The sequence below is a fragment of the Cupressus sempervirens genome, chromosome 11 (genome assembly GCF_028749045.1).
Source record: "Cupressus sempervirens isolate cs-2001-9-10 chromosome 11, ASM2874904v1, whole genome shotgun sequence".
NCBI classification, from domain to species: domain Eukaryota; kingdom Viridiplantae; phylum Streptophyta; class Pinopsida; order Cupressales; family Cupressaceae; genus Cupressus; species Cupressus sempervirens.
In genome coordinates, this window is record NC_143128.1 from 367,689,972 (window position 1) to 367,711,385 (window position 21,414).

The 21,414-nt window shown below is 34.0% G+C and overlaps 1 protein-coding gene across 4 annotated transcripts in view; it reads right to left on the minus strand.

The window, feature by feature from the left end:
* Positions 1-15,490: 15,490 nt before the first annotated feature.
* LOC149529598 (primase-helicase Twinkle, chloroplastic/mitochondrial-like) overlaps positions 15,491-21,414 on the minus strand; it is a 214,277-nt gene continuing 208,353 nt past the window's right edge. For all 4 annotated transcript variants that reach the window (XM_089809441.1, XM_089809443.1, XM_089809444.1 and 1 more), the window contains one exon: positions 15,491-16,145. In XM_089809441.1, the coding sequence (XP_089665567.1) occupies positions 16,112-16,145 (34 nt within the window). In that variant the 3' untranslated portion in view covers positions 15,491-16,111. The remainder of the gene's footprint in view (positions 16,146-21,414) is intronic.

Sequence of the window (21,414 nt, forward strand, 5' to 3'; positions counted from 1 at the left end):
AGGAGAAAAGCTGATAACATGGATAAGAAAGAAATAGAGTTGTATTTCACAATCTCCTAGTGAAGTTCAATATGTTGCTACTACAACCAACTATTCAAATATTGTATGGATTAAGAAATTGTTGGAAGGAATGCAAGAAGGTAACCAAGCCTATTACTATTTATTGTGCTACTACTAATGTCATAAATATTTCAAAAAATATAGTGATGCATGCAAAAATAAAACACATACCAATCTAATATAATTATTTGAGGGAGCAAGTTCAAGAGAAACAAATGAGGCTTGAATATGTAAAGCCTAAGAAAAAAATTGTCGACTTATTTACTAAGCCATTGCCCAAGGATACTTTTGAGTATCTAAGAGGTAATGTGGGGGTCTTGACCCTATCAACAATTCACTAGGTGCAGATGCATGTTTCATGAATTCTTGAATAAATTGTAAAATATTAATGGAGTTTATGCATAAGAGTTCACATTTTAGGAGCATCTCTAGAGTTGTCAACATTGGTTGTGATAAGACTGATGTGAACAGTACATGAAAGATACAAGGATAATTGTAAGGTTATATAAGTTTTATGATGAAATTTATAATGAACTTTGTCATTTCTATCAAGAGGTCCTTATACTAAAAAAGTTAGAGATGATTACTGGTAAGGAGACAAACAATAAAGAGAGAAGATACCCAAAGAGGGAGATAACATACTGAATGGAGAAATAAGGATCATATCTGAAGGGGAGAAATTTTGAAGATGTTGAAGATATTGTTGTTGCTGAAGAGACAGATCATGAACCAAATTGAAGAAAAAGAACCAAAAAGTTGCATTATTGCCAATGCATACATTTGATTATCCTATATAATGTTTTTTAATGTCAAATCATATGCTATGTGTTGCCATCAATGCCAAAAGTGGATATTGATAGCCCCAATTGATAATGTAATTGATAATGGGAGATTGTTATTTCTAACTAATAATGCTATGAATGTATGTAAGAGAGTCATATCAGTTGTTATATTGTCATTGATGTCAAAGCCTTAGTTAATTATACATTATGCTAACTTAGTAGTATGTCACATCATTTGATTGATGAAGAGGATTTAGAGAAAGTATGATGAAGAAAGAGTTGATATGTAAGGTATACAATGGGTACTTGAATGAGTTGGACAATGATAATATAACATTGGTTTAATTGTTTTACAATCATATATTGTTGCAATGTATTGAAGAACACAAGCTTAACTGACTAACAAGGTTAACGAAGAGAGAATGTATTTGTCAAATGATTGCATTGTTTCTCAAGTGGTTGTCAAAGAAAAAGGGAAATTCAATATTGCTAGAGAAACTTTAGTAATAGTCGAGTTCTATATTACCCAAGTGAATGTTATGCTTCCCAAGTAATAACCAGATGAACAAGTTTAGAGAATTGGAATCTAATGCTGAATTTTGATGAAAATATGGAAAGTTTGAGATGGTGTACAATGAGGGTCAAAATTTTGTTGCAGTATCAATGACTGGATAAATTCAAGAAGGATCTAATGATAGAGATTAAATAAGCATAAGATTGGGCACAAAGTTCTATAAAAGTTATATTTTCTAAGTGTTTAAATTCATTGTACGAAGTTTGAATCTAAAAATTTGGTATGAACCTAAGATTGATGAATGTGATTAAGTTGCAAAAGATGGAAGAATCTAGAAGCAAGGATATATCTATTTAAAGAGTTGTATAAGATAGTTTTAGGTTGCTAGTTTAGAGTTGATTATGTTGATTATGATTATGTTGGTCTAGAGATGATTATGTTGATTTGAAGTTGATCAAGTAATGTTAAGGTTATTGTGAATGCAAATTTGAGGAAGGCAAAGGAAGATAGTTGAGCCAAGTGAACCGAGTAGAGGAAGGAGAAAGAGAATGAGAAAATTAGCTAGTCAAGATTGTAGAGCATAATGAGATCAAAGAGAGATCATAAAGAGACAAGAGCAAGAATAGAGATCTAAACAAGAAAAGGTAATTGATATCCTTAAAAAGATTATTTTTAATGTTAGCTTTTAATTGCTATAGTGTAAAATCTCATAAGTACCAAGTGGACCTAACAAGTTTGTAAAATCCTTTAAGGTAACAACAATTAATAGTGTTTGTGAGTCCTTTAAATCAGACCACTCTTTAGTCAGGAAAAAGGATTGATAAGGTCTAGATGATATTTTGGTGAAATTATCTCACAGCATCACATTAATAATGTGTATGTAACCTTTAACAAGGTTAGCTCCTTGCAGAGTTCACTTCAACAAATTGAAAATTTTGTGTTGTCAGTTAAAGGTGGTGTTTCCCTTTACATGGTTTCCACATTAAAATCATGGTGTCAAATGTGTGAATTTTATTTGTGTTTCAAGTTGTTTTACATGTTTATACATTATATTATAGCTTGGTAACACTTATGTAATCACTAGGTAATAACTAAGAAAGTATATTGATACTTGTTGTGGTTTCACATTGCACGCCCCATTTTGGACTCAAAATGGAGACCCCCCTTTTTTTGCACTACATGAGATCCCTTTCAAGGCACCAAGTAAGGCATCTTGATAGATCAAGATCTCCCTCTATGTTTAGATCAATCTATAGTATTTGGTGAGTTGAGTTCATGTAGTAGCGGGTGGTAAAAAGGATAATTTTTTTGGCTAAAAGAATGAAAAAGCCCAAGTGTGCACCATGCACATGTGCATTGAGTGTGCAACATACACACTCACCTCTAACCCTAGAGACACACATGTGCATGTGTGCACCCTCAAAGGTGTACACTCGCCTAAGCACCCCACCTAAAAATAAGCACCCTTCCCCTCTTTGTATTCACTTATTCACTTAGACTTTCTAGTGGTGTACCTTTGCACCCCTATAGACTTCAAATCTCCATAGTGTTGAACAAACATCTAGCCTTTTGTAAAGGTAAATTGGATGAGTGCACATGTGTATGTCCACACCCCCCAAGCATGTGCTTGATGCATAGTATCTAAGACCCCTTCCATTCACACATCCATAGTGCACATGTTGCACACATGCATATGAGAGATATGTTTGCAACATGCACACTTCTATTCATTGAATTTTTGTAACCCTTATAAGGTGTGCATTGTGCACCTTAAGCACATGTGCACAAGGTGCACATATGCACATTTCAAGAAATCTTAAGTTTTTGGGTCAATTTTGATCAATTTTTTGCCTATCATATCACTTCTCTAAGTGTTAGAAATAGATAATACTGAGAGGGGGGTGAATTAACATTCTAAATTTTTTTTCCTACAACTAGATATTATTAATTACTTTATAACATGCATATGATATTAAACTAATAATGTTGAATATTAAATAAATCCATACACAAAGAACTCATAACACCATATTTTGTTAACTAGGGAAACCTTGGCCAAGGAAAAACCCTAGTGGGGATGGTGCCTACAAAATAATCCACTAAACAAAAGAATCATGTTAAGGATATTGACCCTGTTAGGAGTCTATAAATTACATATAGTGTCTCATTCCTTGTTAAAATCCTCAACCATGTTAGGAGTTGCTTCAACCTAGTTAGGAGTTGGTAATACAATTATAATTATATGCAAGAAGAGCCCACTATCCTAACATGCAATTATACAATATAGTTCCTTTACACAAAATAGAAATATCTATAAAAAAATCTCTTGTTGTTGTACTTCACATTCCTTTTGATCATATGTCAGAATTCACATCATATAAGGGTCGCATATCATACATATAGTCCTTGCATAAAACTAACGCTTTCCCTCTTAGGGTTAACATCTAGGATGTCGTCCCTAATTAGTTCAGTAATTATTACCTAAATAAAATGATTCCTTAACCATTTATTCATTTGATTATAATGTGCTCAATTTTTTTCTATTCATTTCCCTTACTAGTGTTTTGTACTAGCCATACTGATTTGCACACTTAGGTACATCAACAGGACACTCTGCTCTACCAGTCCTTAACTATGCATGTGCCAATTGCCACTATAGACTTTGCAATATCAAATTACCTCTATACTGATGTTAAACTACCTAACACTTAGACAATTTTCTATCTCTAAACATATGGTCTTCAACTGTACAATCTATCATCACTCCAAAGATATATGTTGTCATAAATGACAACCCTTAACTTACTTAGCCATATTTCTAACACCAAGGTCGTATTATATTTTCATCATTAATAATACTAGCATTTCTCTTTTGTGTAGATAAATGACATGATCTTCATCGTCTATGGCCATAAACATTGCTCCTAAACTAGTTCACTTCAAATATCAAGGAGTGCTCAAGAAATCTAGATTTGGAGACAAGCACTCATAAATCCAAGACACTAAGCTAGAATATATCGATTGGTTTACCTTCCTACAATTGTGCAACATGCCCAAGGAGAGATCAGCTATGGTATATGAGTTGATCAAGAGCAGACTAATGAATGTGGCCTCTCATCTGGTACTAGTCCAGTCATTAGAGATGATTATGACTATAGAACACCAATATGTACCAAAAGAGAAAGTGGTTAAAAGCGTGATCAAGGAAATCATCTTAGACATCAGGCCTTGAAACATTGAGAAGGTCCTCCATCTACAATGAGTAGCTCAATACTTACATATCACTTATGACATGGCAAATAAGTGGTACATAGAAAATGAGTCTGAAGCAAAGGAGTTGGTGCAAGGGAAGTACCTTGTTGATAGATCGCCATTGAACCAAAGAGGTAGAAATGTTGATATGATCTGAGGTTACATGATAGATGACATTGGCTATCTATAGTCTTTTTGAGTAGAACCACGGGCCTCCCTACAGTTGATCACCTTAAATCATGGATGGTACACTTTATAGAGACTATTAGAATGAGCAAGATGCCTATTGATTGGGTCAAGGTTCTTAGTGAAAATTTGGATGAGTATCTCATTTCAGTAAATAATGACCCCCACTTCTACATGACCTCTTATATCGTATATCTTCTAGCAACAAGACCAACTGATTACTTAGGGTTGGTCAGGAATGGAAGTATGCAGGATGCAAATTCCTAGTTGTACATAGTCTTGTTGACATTAAGGCCAATTATTTTATTAATAACTCAACACTTGGTCAGTTGGTTACATTGCTATCGAGATCTATAGTTTCTACTAAACTTATCATTCATCCAGCAATGTCAACCGAGTGTTTCAGTTGCTACCAAGCTAAATAGTCAAATTACAATTCATGTTGAGCTTCACAGTGTTTATCAAGCAATTGAGACAATTTGTAGTATAGCCCAAGCATAGCAGTGTCTACCAAGCTATCTAGTAGAAGTTATAGAGATCTTAGTGCTAACTGAGCTCTATAATGTTAACCAAGTTCTATAGCATCTACCGAGCTTGCAGTGTTAACAAAGTGAATCTAGTGTTGACTGAGTCATGCAGTGTCAACTGAGTGATTTTGTATCTATCGAGTTTCTCAGTGTTCACTGAATCACATAGTGCTAACCAAGTTCAAGCTACTCAAAGTGATCACTATGGACTGAGCTTTAACTTCAACTGAGTGCCATATTTTTCTGAGTGTTGACAATGTTTTCCAAGTGTCAGAACATTAGTGAGTTTGTCTTCAAAACCCAAGTTACAACAATTGGGTCAACTTTGTGAATTATGATGAACTTGGTATTGTAGTCGACTCCAATGAATAGTTATTTGGATTGATATATATTTTAACTCATTATACCATCTCCAAGTGTCAATGAGAAGTGTATGCATGAGAATTGAAGAAGGCTACAAGTAGTATAAGGGACAATAGAGATTTGTCTATCACAACAAGGTGATCATTGCAATTCAAGGAATCTCATTCAGAAAATCAAAGTTGTAGATTAGAGATCAGTCGTTGATTCATTCTAACACGTGTATCAATTGAATCCTCTAACCACATGGACTTAAAAGTCTTTTGCTAAATCTCTTAACCGAGTGCATACTTCACTATATGTTTGTAAATCCTTTAACAAGGCGGACCTCATAGTCCTTATTGCTCCTAATAGGGTAGATCATCAGAAGTCATCAATTGTAATCCTTAACAGGTTAACTTTATCCTGTAGTATTAAAGCTTGTGGGTATCATCCCCACCCCAATTTTACTTTCCAATTGGAAGGTTCATGGGTCACCATATCTTGTGTCAAAATGTTATAAATATTTTATTTCTTTCATTCTTTCATACATGCAATTAGATTAGAATAATTTATAAAGGATTAACTGGTGAAGTCAATTAACAATTATTGGTTCCTGATTCACCCCTCTCCTCTCAATAACCTAGCCTACCTTATATTTCCAACAATTCTATCCTTGACTTGTGAAGAAGAAGCTTTCATTCAAAAGTCTTGAATATAGGTTGGTCAATTATGGATCTTTCTTTTCCATCATTTGGTTTATATAAGGAGACTATACCAAAAGAATATCAGTAGAAGCATCAACATGAAGCAAGACAATCACTATTGGGACTTTTGAGGTTAAACAGAAGCACGACATTGCTACTTTTGACTTGATATGAAACCAATATCCCTTGGAGGATTATCATTCACCTTTCCCATACTTAGATAACATCAGGATGGTACAACATTTAGTAGGGAAGACATTTATAATTGATATGGCGATTGAGGATCATTAGATGAATTGTGTAGACGACTATGAGGTCCAAATTAGGGGCTATTATAGAATGAGTCTACAACTAGTCGAAAGGGTGCTTAACTTGGATATACCCCTCAAAACATGGAACAAAGACACCCCTGAGGTGTTGGATCCCTTATAGAATAGGGATAAGATATAAGACTGACCAATCATGAATCCAAAAATCACGTGAGAAGAGAATGACGATATGCATCACAAGGCATGACATGTTATGGAGTTAACAAGGGAATGGGTTAGGAAACCTCTTCTTTTGGACCTAGTTCCTCAAGCCCCAAACCTACAAGCCACTTCTCAACCCAAGAAGGGAAAAGGAACAAAGGTGAGGCTATAAATAGTGCATCAACATGAATGGGAGGTAGAGTACTTTCAAGAAGAAAGGGTAAAGAGCAAGAAGAGAAAGAGGGCCACTCGAGGGAAAGACCAACAAGAATAGGCTCAAGTAGAGCTAACTACACAAGAAGAAGCTCAAGTAGAGCAAGAAGAGGCTAAACCCGTAGAAGAAGGGATACTAGCACAAGAATATCCTATAGCCCCAACAGAGGCCACCTTGTCAGTGCCTAAGAGAGCTCATACTGACACAATGGTGGTAAGTGAGAACATAAGGAAGTTAAAGAAGAAACACATTCCATCGCCTCATGTTCCAAAAACTGTCCACGAGGTACAAGAGGGGGAGAAAATTAAATATATCCCACTCAATAGGAGAACCCGCCCAGTGAGGGTTGTAGAAGAAGAAAGGAGGAGTTTGATCCAAACACCACCTTCTATTCCCCAAGAGACCATCTATGTAGAGGCCTCGGAAGAGGAAAAAGAGAGATGGATAGAAGATATGGGAGGCAAAGAAGATGATGTATTTAACATTTCATACTTAGGTTTCATGCCAGTATGTACAAAAATGGTAGGGGACAATATGTGGGATACCCCTCAGAATGAGTCATTAGGAGAAGATTGGGAACAATTGCCTCCTTTACCTAAAGGGTCCCTTGGTATACCTCCTTTTCCATCACAAGATCTTTTGTATATGCCTTTTCATTTAGAACAAGAAGCAACTACTCTACCTCCTCCAATAGAGGATTGTATAAGCCAGACCATAGAGGAAGGAGCATATGTCCAATTACACACATATGAGATATCAAAAGAATGAAAGATTGTAGAAGAAGGGAAACAAGCTCGTCCTAGGACAAATACTAGGTCTTAAACTCATGTAGAAATAGAAGCTTGGTCCATAGTCCTTCCTCAACACGAGAAAACTCTAGAATGAGGTGATAAAGGAAAAGGACCAGCATCGGAACCTACATCTTCTGTATAGTATATGTCAACTATGGGAACTACCCTAGCATGGTTTAAAATGGAGGTTTTGATTTGATAAAGGAGACATATGGAGTTCACTGAAGAAGAGGGGATGACAAAATTGATAAAATCAATTAAAATGCTAGAAATGCCTAAGGAGGATGCTAAAACACTGGCTTTTATGACGAAGAACCAAAATGAAGATCTTTTGGCACATATTGTCATTTTGTCTCCCCATGCTAAGATGGAAGAAGTAACTCCAAAGGATTACCAAATGAAGGATATAGTGTTCAGTAAACCCATAGTTGATGTTGCCAAGGTTTTGATCACCATGGGTCTTAAACAAGTATTTTCACACATAGATAAGGGTGAATATGAAATCTTGGTTTTGAGAAAATAGAGCGAGTTGTTGAGGGGTACTTAAATGAAGTATTGGGCTTGATAGATCCTAATCATCCTAAGATTAATTTGGGGTCCACTTTGGAAAGGAAAGAAATGGGTTAAAGCATACACAAAGCTGAATAATTTTGGGATGCTTGTAAAAGGTGGTGTCATAATTTTGAAGGTAGAGGGGTACAAATAATAGAAGGTAATTTGAACCTTCTGCACAATATTCAGAATAACACTAACAAATTGGTTACATTAATAAACCAAGATTCTGAGTTAATGGATTAAGTGCCTACCTAGGCCAATGATCTGGAAGCACTAAAAGCTATCAAAGAGGAGAAGTACCAGATGTTGATGGGATCAAGTATATACAACATAAGAGTTGGATAATATAGAAAATTGGATAGAGAAGGCATCAACAGGAAATAAAGTTATGGAAGGATTATACGAGGATATTCAAGAGATAAAGAATAAAGCTCAAAGGTAGATTTTGGAAGCAAATAAGTATTATAATGCCACTAGCCTAGAGATCTTTAAGGATGAGTCAAGGACTCAACTTTCTTTAGTACAAATAGACATGTAGCAATTTAGAGCATTACTCGAGGCTGCCTTGTCTGAAGATGATATTAGACTAGTCTTCAAGACAAAATAAACATTACTAGAGTTAGATTCAAAATTTGGAATATTTTGCAGATACTAGGATAGAGATTAGTAATTACCGTCAGGTGGTGTGTAATATGTATAAGTCATTGTATTTACTAGAAGCTAAGGAAATCATGACAATTATTGAAAAGTTCAAGAACAAACATCTAGATATCATTTTGGTCCAAAGGGAAGAAAACCCAGATGCTGGAAACTAAGTTTTTATACTTAGTAAAATCTTGGTACGTTTGGATCATGTTAGAAGGTGCACTTTTCGAAAGGTGTGCCAAATCAAGAGGCATACTTTTCATAAGGTGCATAAAATCAAGAGGTGCGCTGACAATTTTGGAAGGTCAAGCAGTGTGTTGACAGATAACATCCAGTTGTTATTTTTGAGCATTCAATGCACCGACAATGTGTTTTGACAACAATTCAAATCCCATAAATATCTACAAAAATATAAGATTACATTTTTAGAATTCCCAGTGACTTAGATTGTCTCATGGCTTCTCTTTTTTTTTCTTCTTTTATGATTTTAAGTCATGTAAAGGCTCATGCACCCATTAATTGATATAAACAATGGTGGAGACCTACTTAACACCATTTAGAGAGTCAATTTGTATTTAGTTAGCTTTATTTTATTAATGTTTAAGCATGAGTTTGTATTAGAAGAGCTCTCACTCTTAGCACAACAGGAGGAGAGGGTTTCTTTTAAATGCATGGATGTAATATGTACTAAGGGCCAATATTTTGATGCACTAATAAATGCTATTGGTGCTTTCATCCTGAGTGTAATAAATATTGCTAGAGTGTGTTATTTTTTTTTGAATTGATGCTCATGAATAATAATGGGGCTAATGATCTTATTGCATTATGATAATTGTGCTATCTTTTAGTTATGGTGTTTGTCTTATGTTAACAAATTTTGCTATTGTGAGGAATTGGAGAAAGGATCACTATTGTTTTTACATAGCATTTTGTCTCATGTAAGTGCACTTTATGTCAGTGCATGATTTGATGAATCATGAAATATCTTTCACTTTTCATTAAATTTCCCCATCAACGATTGCATCAGTGGAGTTGAAGAAGTGTTGCACCTAATTTCATTGGTTTCCTACTAGATCCTTTTGATAATTTTATTCACAAACGTGTTGTTGCTTTGGCTTATGTCTGTTAGGAATCTCCCTTTCAACAATTTGCTTTAATCTCTTATTTCTCTATCTCCATTATTTGTTTTTCAAACACTTGGTTAAAATAGGAATTCATATAGTTGCATTGATAAGAAATAGTATTCATCATAAAACAAAAAATACAAAAATATAGTATTTGTTGTTACGTTTCAAGAAAGTTGTGCAGAATTGCTAGAAGCTAGCAAAGGCCTCCTTGTGAACTTTTACATTTATCTTCGATTGAGTTACCCCACAGGTTGAAAAATAGCCATCTAGAACCTAGGAGTTGGTCATTAATAAGCTTTTCAAGAGAGAGATTCGAGAGAATTTCTGTTGTTAGCATCGTGCAAAACAACCACTCAACAATACTCAATAATACAAAGAACATTAAGTTAACAGTTTGGAATGCAGTGATTGTTGTTAAGGTTTATGATGTTTTCTTGGTACTGAAATGTTGAAAGGGATTGCATGATAACTAGACATAATTGATTCACCCCCCTCTTAGTTATCTAACACAAAGAACATTGGAAGATGTCCAAATAGATAAATTGATCAGACATGGACAAAGCAATTGGCTTGTAATGAGCATAACCATAAATGTCAATACAAGAATAAAATGGCTACCACAACACACTGAAGGATGGAAACTCAAGTCCTCCCTGTATTGGTTGGGAGTGAGCATCTATAATGGCTACACAATCATATATACCAAAAAACATAACTAAGGTAAGCTCCTTAGCTTGATCTTGCATTCAAGCCAGTTCCAACCAATGTCAAATACATGAGTGGTACAATCTATGGTTCTTCCATATCCTATCATGTAGGCCCGGTCTCCAGATGGAATTATAGGACAAAGAGATGATTGGGATTGGATTGATGGCTATACAAAATATGTCTCTTCCTTTAGGAAGGGGTTTGTATCTACGGTGATAAGTAAATGGGTCATAAATGTGGGAGTCTAGTTTTGTCATTGCTGAGTCTCCAACTTAATATCTATGGGTTCCCCTACTCTTGCATCTTTTGAGTAATATGAAAGATAATAATAAATTTCCACTTCCAAATTTTCTTTTGATGAACATTTATTATGCCTTCTTGTAAAGCTTCAAATCACACGATGGTAAAGATACTAGCAAGGTTGAGGAGTTGGTTGTTGGTTACATTTACTTAAAAGTTCTTAGGGACTTTTCACAAATACATTTTGAACATGTCTTGAAATCATGAATTTCATGAGATTGTAATGGAGCCCTTTCTAATTTTTCTTGTATTTGTTAACTACACTAGATATGCACATAATGAATTTGGTGAAAAACCTAAGGGCTTAGAAACTTTCAAGTGAATGCGAGTGGTAGGTGTAAACTCAATTTCTATAGCCTTTGTCGACATACTCTCTACTTGATGGAAGTTTTTGAAATAGGGTATGTATGTCCATCAAAGCTTAGACAAGTCATGGTAGTATTCTTAAAAAATATAGTCTCATGGATTGCAACATTAGTACAAAGCAATGAATAAATTAGAAGTTTTAATTATTGTTTTTGTACCATGAGGGTTGGAGAAAGATCACCTATGATGTACACCTCAAGTAGCTGGTGTGCACACCTTTGTATTACCTATAATGGAAACAGTTACAAATAAAAAAAGACCCATCTATGATTTGTAAGCAAGGGGAGCTTATCAAGGGTTACCTTCCAAAAACCACTCTAGAAAGATGCAAGATTGGAAATTTCTAGAATTTTAATTTATAAAGCTGTTAGATTTTTATATTGTTATGGTATTAAAGCTTTTGTATTTTTTGTTTTTCTCATTGCCCTAACTACTGAAAAAATAAGAAAAATCATGTTTTTTAATTATTGAAAATGAATACTAATATATTAATAATCAAATATAGTATTTTTGCTCAATAGAATGTAATACTTCACCCCGATTCATTGGTCAATTTTGTTAAATAGAAAGTTGGAATTAAATGATTTCATAAGTTTACCTATTGTAGGTAGGAACTAATAAAGACACTCATCTATAATAATATTTTGCCTTGACATTAACTCAACTGATAGTAGATACATAATCAATGACAGAACATAATCATGTCTTCAAAAGTATTAAACTCTCATAGAGTTCATAAATAATTTTTATTCTTTACAACAATAAAAAATTTTGAAGCACTCAAACTACACTTCTAGAACCTTACAAGTTAGCCAAAAAACCAACTCTAATACCACTTAAATATCTTGATGTGATATTTTGTCAAAGACCTTTTCATTGAAAATCAAACACAATTTTTAAGCAAACAGATTTCTATTCATCAACGGTTAATTTCTAAAGAAAAAAAATGCATAATAACTAAAAATATAGATACATATTGCCCTCAAAATAGATAAACCATTATAGTCATGTTATTTATGGACAGTCAAGAAATACCTCTAACGACCTCACCTACTTGTGAACTCCATCACAAGTCCACCCTCCATTGACAAATTGACTTTCCATCCAAACCGCTAAAAGAATCATAAGCCCTAAAGAAACTAGAGTTGAATAGAAGAATATCTAAAGCTCTACCAAAGGAAATACATAGTTATTTTCACTCTACTTGAAAGGAAGTAACTCTTTATTTTTGTTCCGCCTGTATCTTCATTTTCTTTCTTTGTGTCCCTTTTTTATTCCCCTTTTAAAAATTAAAATAGTTTTAATAAATTTCATTAAGCTACAAATATATTATTTTAATATTATATAAAATTGCCATTTAATTTCTAATGTCCTTCAAAAAGGACCATTACATCCTCTCACTCAAAGCTAGATGCTTTCAAAATATTTTTACATGCTAAATTGACAATATGTATGAAATATAATTAAGTAATGTTTTCATCCAACACAATGATCAAAATCTATAATGATTGTGTAGAAAATTGTAAAGAAATATAAATTATTTATAATTGAACAAAATAAATTTTGGACCTCCAATAATTATGAAAAAAAGGCACTTGTTATACAATATACTCTAATTTAAACAATTGATGAATATGATCCATATGTTTTCGATTACTAACATGATATTTACATAGCATAATAATTTTCAAATCACATTATTCAAAAACACTCTATAATGCATTTTGCTCTATGAATTTATGGTCAAGTATGATGATTTGTTCTAAAAATAGGTGGAGAAAAACAAAAAAAACTTTAATTTTGAAGCAATTAAATCTAGGTATATAATCTTTGACTCGTATTATTAGTTTTAAAGTCTTCATTTGAAGTGATTAGTAGGTCAAGAGTTCCATTCCCATCAAATTTACAATTTCTTAAGTGTATTATATAGATGAGTTGTAAGGTCATACATTTGTGATTATGCAATGGATTGCATATTTTTTGGAAAGGATCATGTATGTGAAGATAAGATTACACATCCAAAGAACTTATTTTAGAGACACTATAATTAGAGTCATAGGTACATCATATATACAATCAAAGCCATTATAAAATGTACATTTTTAAAAACATTCAAAACGTGACATTTGATATGATTATATTTTGCATTCAATATAATTCTCAAATAAATGGAGGCTTTAGACTAATTACACAATAGTACATTATGTGCTTGAATATATTTTATTTGATTGTCACACATGAAAAGTGAAAGCTTAAAGGTGGGTATGTCAAACACATAGTAACGAATTTATCAAGATCTCATAGTACACAATTAGATTCAAAAGACATGGGAGGATAGAAGCTTTTGCCATATTTAGCTGACTTCTCACTTGAAGATAATACGTTATGAGAAGCATTAGTTTTCATCTTAAGACTATTAAGAAGGGGGCATGACATTTACTTTTGGTTTGTGAATAATTGCTGGTCACAACCCATCTTCACAAGTTTATACTTGTTGATAATTGTGTAAGTCAACAAAAAAAACAAGTTATTATGAAAAGTTGAATAAACCTTGATAATAGTTGGTTGATGTTTGGATTATTGTAGATACCTTAATGTGTCTCCATTCATGTTTGCTAGGGTTTTTTCTTGTGAGTACTGAATTTTGCCTTCATTTAGAAGAGTGGTGTACTAGTGAATAGTTCAATGTCTCAACTTACAAATATTTTGTGAGTTTGAAACTCGAGAACTATTAAGGAATTCTAGTTTCTTTCTTATACATTGAGATGTAGCAAGTCAAAAGGTAAGAATATTTTTTAAAAAATTGAAGCATTTGATTTGAATAATTTAGCCTAACATTTCAATAAGAGGTTAGTTATTTTGAATAAAAGATTCTAACAAGTCACTTTCAATGAAAATTTGACATTAAAATTATACAATGTTAATTTTCAGCTAAACCAAATAGACTTCAAATTAATTTCTATTAATATTATACTATGCAAAAATCTGTACAAAGTATAATTTATCCTTTTATAAAATATTAAATCAATTATTGAGTATGACTATAAAAATTATTCTTATCTAAAATTTAAGAATCTGAAAAGTATTAAAATCTAATGCTTTAAAATAACCCCGTTTTATAAAAAGTTTATATACCTCACCCAAACTAATATTAGAGAACTTGCATATTCCTAACGTTGCAAATAAGAAAATGTGCCTCTGTTCAATGAGAATTGGTAGATCAGAGAGATTACAGAATATACATTAGTAAAGTAGAAGGCATTCATTCTAAAAGCCTCATGCCAAGGCAACGTTTTATTATGCATTGATAAAGGTTGAATGCTTAGTTTATTTTAACGGTTCATTTGGGGTTACCGTGGTATCAAGCATTCAACTACCACATTGGCTTAACTTTTTGAGCACTTAATTTCAAAGTGCCATAAGCCAGAACCCTTGGCCAGCCAATCTAAGCCATACAACAAGCTTCCATATTTACTTACACTCTTTAGATACTAAATCAACTTTTTGAGCACTTAATTTCAAAGTGCCATAAGCCACAACCCTTGGCCAGCCAGTCTAAGCCATACAACAAGCTTCCACCATTACTTACACTGTTAGATACTAAATCACAAGTAATGCAATATCAAACTACATACCTTACGAGGGAAAAAGGCAACTTACCAAGCAATAATTATGCAAATTGTCAGACAAGCAATGCATTCCTATTTTAGACTATGGCCTTTCCTGACATAAAAATCAATTCCATCTTTCCCAACAAATACCATTTGAATTTCCCTTTTTCTTTTCTGTTTTCTTTCGAGCCCACAGAAGGGTAGCTAAGCCTAATAAAATTATCTTCCAAAACAACTGCTGAATCATAGTTTATGGTCAGATTTGATTAAAGACATCATAATTAAATGATTTAATTTCTTACTTCTGATATAAGGTTAAAAAAATTAACTAATCAATAGAAGGAAATAGAAATGTATATATGTTATTTTTATATACAGTGTGAAAGATGCTAGTATTTTCTTTTACTAAGAATTTATTCTGGTGCATTGCATACAAGCTAAGATACATTATAAACAATGGTTTAGTTGAATGCAAATAAGATACAACTCTACACACCAGATGACAGTCCACGTATCTACAGAGCAGAGTACTTCAAAAGAATGAAACGAATTTGATCTGTTTGTGACATTTTAAAAGATGTGCAGTTAAATTCGTTGCAATTGTGATCCCAGCCTGAGTGATCCCTGTTTTACGGCCACCGACAATTCATTCTGGCTGGCCTTTGAATTAGTAGTCCCCTACCACTACAATGACCCATTTCTTGGCTGCTTAATTTGTGAGATTCCTCTCTTTTAACTGTCTATTGTGTGGAGAGGAATACATGCATTTAATTTCGTGCCAGGGGTTGCTTGAAGAGTAAAAGACAATGGCTTCGGCAACCTGCTGCTTAGAAGTGCAATAAGCTTCAAAAGGAAAACGGGTGTACATGAATGCCGCCCTTGTAGACCAATTGAATATTGAATTATAGTAATGATGACAAAATTGAGTAGATTATATCATCCAAGATGATATGGAGTTCACCCCGTAATATCAAAATATTCACCAGTGACCCTGCATACAAAACACAAAAAAATGGATTCCTGAAATCTATGCATATGTTTAATCTATACTTCTTTATCACATTGAAAAGCTCTAAAACCATCATGAAATCAAGATAATTTAGCATATCAGGAAGTAGAAAACACAGAAGTCGTAGGCAATCTTACTAAAACCCCCTTGAATTTTTTACAACATATATCTAAACCATTTAAGACAAAGTTGTTATTACACATGCCTACAGCTTCTATTGGTCACCTTCAAAACAGAGAAACTTTGGGAAAAAATGTTGAAATCGATATGATTATTTAGAAAGGTAACTCGAGTGAATTAACATGAAAAGCTTAGTTGCTGGATTCATCATAGACAGACAGGATCCTGGCAGGATCCTTGATTCTGCCTGTGGATCCGCTGCGGATCCTGACGGATCCACAGGCAGAATCAAGGATCCAACGCGCATCTGCAGCAATACAAGGCATAAAAAACATAAAATTGTGAATGTGAATGTGTTGATTTTCTTTATAATTGTGAAAATAGATCAATTATCATATATACTAGATTCATATTATGAAATGATTAGTTTTGGAAATTATGTATATTTATCTTCTTTTTTAGTAGTGTGTATATATATATATATATATATATATGCACACACACACACACACGAATCATCCACAGATCATAATTGGGAAAAATAAACAAACAAGAATCCACGGATTCGATTCACGTGCCCGAATCAGACTCGTTTCACGAATCAGCAACTAAGATGAAAAGCTATGGTGCTTCAAAGAGACAAATTCAAAAACCCTCAAATGGTGAAAGAGGTACCAGGTAGCAAAAGCATTAATTGTCAATCTTTATCGATCGTATGTAAAAAGGTGATGCAGATGCATAAATGGGGGATTGGCTGTAACTGCCAAAGACTTGTAATTAGTGAATAAATGAACTGCAACCTATTTATATGATATAATTAGAATAGTTTACGATTAAGTTTTGATACTCCTAAATACAAGGATATAAGGTCAATTCGTTTTAGGCCTAAGATAGTTTGTTTTCAGATATAAAAAGAGGCATTGTTTCCAACCTCAAGATCATGTAGAGAAGAGTGACAATAGCTTGTGGAATGTAAGTTTGATGTGTGAAAGATATTGTTTTTTTCTGATTTCAATATGTATAAAATTCTTTGCAGTGAGCATGGTTTGGGAGCTACGTAGTTTCTTTCTGTGATATATTGTACCATTTGATATCAATAAGAGTGCTGCAAGTTTCTGGTTTTGATTTTCATCATTTTGGTATCAAATCCTGTAGATTAGATCATAGAATATTCAGCATTGAAATAAGTGAATTTGGAGAGGATCATTTTATCTGTGTTTGATATTTGAGCTGAATCCTGTGGTAGAATCTGATTTTATTATATTGTGTGTTCAAATTTGAATATGTGGGTGTATTTAGCTATGCCACCATGTTAAGATGTCAAAATCTGCAGCCTTATGAAGGTTGGAAGTGAAATTCAAAGTCATCTCCATGAATGCATTGAGATCTGTTATGGAGTCCCAGAGGAGAGCATGTTGCTTCTTGGTTTGGCATCCAATAGCTGCTGCTGTCTGAGATTGTTAGAAGTTGCATGTGTGAAGCCACAGATTGATATGCTCATGAAGAAGTGACCCATACATCCAAAAAATAGAAGGAAGCAGACATACAACTTTTATTTTAATGAGTAGAAGCTCTTAACTGACATGTTGCACACATGAGAAAATTTATTGCTTTTGCGGAGATAAATTTGGTGGAGGTGCTAGAAGAACTGTTATATTGAAGGATAAAGCCTCAAGTAAAGTTGAAAGGAAGCAGATCAAGAGCCACCAAGGTGGTTGTAGCATACCACAGTTAGACCTGATTGAGATGAATCAATTTGCATGTCATCGATAGAGTCACGAGGGCAGATCTGCATTACACCAAGACTCATATTGATAAAATTTATAGCTCAAATCAGATACCTATTTTCAATGCGTGTATTTGTGCCTCTTATTTTAATGACCCAGTTGGCAGGCATTTATGCATGGAAGCTTCAGACTCTGAAACTTGGGTCATTTAATTGAGTTGTGTACAACATATCCAGTGACTAGCAGTATTCACAGTAGTGTATGTTGGGAGGTTTGTTGTGGCATCTGGTTGTTTGCCACAAAAGTTGTGGTTTTCTGTTTGGAGTCTCAGCATCCTTATTTTCTTCAAATGTGCAATTAGATTTGATTTGCTTGAATGGAACGAAATTGAAGTGTCAAAAGTGGGGTGTGGACATTCATATAAAAGACTCTTAAGGCAAATCTGTGCATATAAAAAAATCCTGCAAAGATATTTTATTTGGGGGAAAGGTCTATGCAATAAATGTCATCTACCAAGTGGAATTCCAACATGTTCTTGAGATAATTTATAATTTCCTTTTAAAACAGTTTTGGTGGCATATGCAAGACTTAGTAAATGTGTTTTATAAAGAAAATTATGTTTAGTTCAAGCAAAGGTTTGCAAATGTCATAGTGAGCAAACTGATAGTATCTTGGTTTAGAGTAAGGGCCAAGCAATAGTTAAAAAGCATTAATGAAAAGATGATTTAATTTTCTGTAAGAAAATTTATGTAAATCTAAACAAGCTCAAAAGTCAAGAGTTTGGTCAGAGTCTTTTTCTTAAGAAATGAAGTTGAAGTGTGTTGGAGTTAAGGTCATTATTTTTTTGTAAAGGGTGCATGATCGGTGTTACCCAACACACAAGTGCAATCATTATATAAGAGTTTTATAAATAACAAGAGTGCAAAATGTCCAAATTAATGAATCTCAAAGACACAACCAAAAGATTCCAGTCAAGGAACAAAGTTGGGGAAGAATCAACTTGGAAGAAAGAGTCTTGCAACAGTGTGAAGGAAATAGCTTGAAGTTCTTGAAGAGGGAGATCTACTGAGATTTGACAAGTATTTGTAGAAAGAAAGAAAATTGTTGTAACCCTTACATTAGAGGTTGCGTCATCAAAAGAACAACTTCCAGCAGAGGTTGGGTAGAAGTTGTTGAGACAAATCCACAAGCTGCGGATATGGTTAGAAATGCTTGAGGAAAGAGCAAGTAAAGCTCTTGAAAATAGGTAGAGTGTCAAAGCCTTGAAGAGCAGAGGATGAAGCTGAGGAGTTCCAGAAGGAAGAACCAGCATTACCAAAAGGCCAAATTCAAAAGAGAGAAGCTTAGAGAGGTAATTATAGCAGGGTGAAATAGACTTGCTATTGCATCTCACAAGTGAACTAAGTGAAGTTCACAAAGGGAAGGAAAAGATGACTACTAATAGTCATGACAAGGGTATGAGTAAATGCTATGACAAAATGAAGAAGAGTGCAAAAGTAAATGGCATAAAGATGAAGAGAATGAGTCAAGAGGAACTTGACAGAGAAATTACTAGATGAAAGAAATACTCAACATAATGAAAATGATACTACAAGAAAGTGAAAGCGACCAGAGGTATGGATGGAGAATGAAGAAGAAAGTTACATGGCCTGTTAAGAAATTGTTAGCAAAAAAGACAAAGAAGCTGAAATGTGTGATGAATGTTTGGTTGCAAGAAGAAGAACTCGGAGAAACCAAGCTTGGGGAAGGAGAATTTTACATATGTGAACCTGAGCGAGGGGAATTTCTTAAAATACTAATGCTAGATATGATGATAGTCTCATTCATTATATAGAATGGTCAGATCAGTGCAAGGAAATGACGCTAAAAGAATCAATAGATGTTAAGTATATAACCTAGATAAACCTACAGGTCTGATGGTACAGACCGTACCTGCTCTTCTATACATATATTCCTAATGAATGGCATTCAATTTAATATATATTGTCTCTAAAGGTGCCGGTGATTTCTAGACAAATACCTTATTTGTTCTTGGTTAACTTAGTTAGTCATAACTAATTTATATACTAAAGATTGCCGGCTTAGGGATAACAAGTTGTTTGTTAATGCCAAGGGTTATGTCCCTTGAGGGACATACCCTCTAGATAGGATATATGTATGGGTTGTGAATGCAGTTTGGAAGACACATATACACAGCAGTCGGATCTTCCAAGCATTTTACTTCCTCCCAATTGCATAGCAGAGATATTATTAATCATCCAAGATCGAATATAGAGGACTGGACCTGCAGTAAACATTAGTAATATCTGCCTCAATCAAATCTAAATATACATTTGTAGAAGATCCATGAACTTAACATGGTATCAGAGCCAAGTTGCAAATATAAGAGAAGTTACATTTCAGACAAAAATAGAGAATAATATTGATAGTTGCAGACCTCTAAAAATTAGTTTGCACAAGAATCAAAACAAAATAAAGTTTACTTCCAGTCAATGAGAATAGGGATTGGAAGCATCTTGGCATTCACAGCAAGGCTGCACTAGAGCCCGGTGACAAACTCACGGCACGGTCTGCACAAATGTTGAAAGCAACTATTGTTTGGACGTTGAAATGTTTTCACCGTCAGCTACAGATACATGTGATGGGACTATGCAGACAAAGGTGTATTCATTCACTTCAAGATCTGCGGCAATCTAATTCACTAACTTCTATTTGCAAAGGCATCACCTGAAAATAGAACAACATAACAATTCTAAGTTGTAGCCAGTCTGATCGGGTTAGTTCAGGTGATCAGAGTGGGTAGATACAACACATATTAGTGTGTCACCTACCTACATGCAGGCGGGATCTTTCACACAGAGCGAGTGAACATCTCAGTCAACAAGAAAGGAAGAACAAGTGAGGTGGAGGAATGTATATACTGAGTGTTGACTCATCATTTAAAATATAAAGTTAGAGGATGTAAACAACAACCAAGGGGATATTTCCCCAGATACGGAAATGATAAAACTCAGTAAATTATAGACATGAAGATTAATATATAGAATCAGATTGCTTTTAGAGGAAAACAACTTTCCATCGTAGGAAACCTTCATCTTCATTGTCTGAGATACATATATTTGTCGAAGCAGACTTGGGTCATTTTAAGGGAGATGACTATGGTCTAAACCAAATATTTGAAATTTGAGCCCAGTACAAGAGTCATAAAGTATGGTTGAATTTCAGAGTTGTACCTTCTGATAGCTCAATGGGAAATCATGCTATTGGAGTATTTGAATTCATTTGGATGGAAGGATTCCTTTGGCTTATGAAATATTAGAGACTCTTGAAGCAGCTAACGTGAAACCCTTTGACCCATATGTTTTGATTGTTACGTTTGTAAATTCACAAACAATCTCAGAATA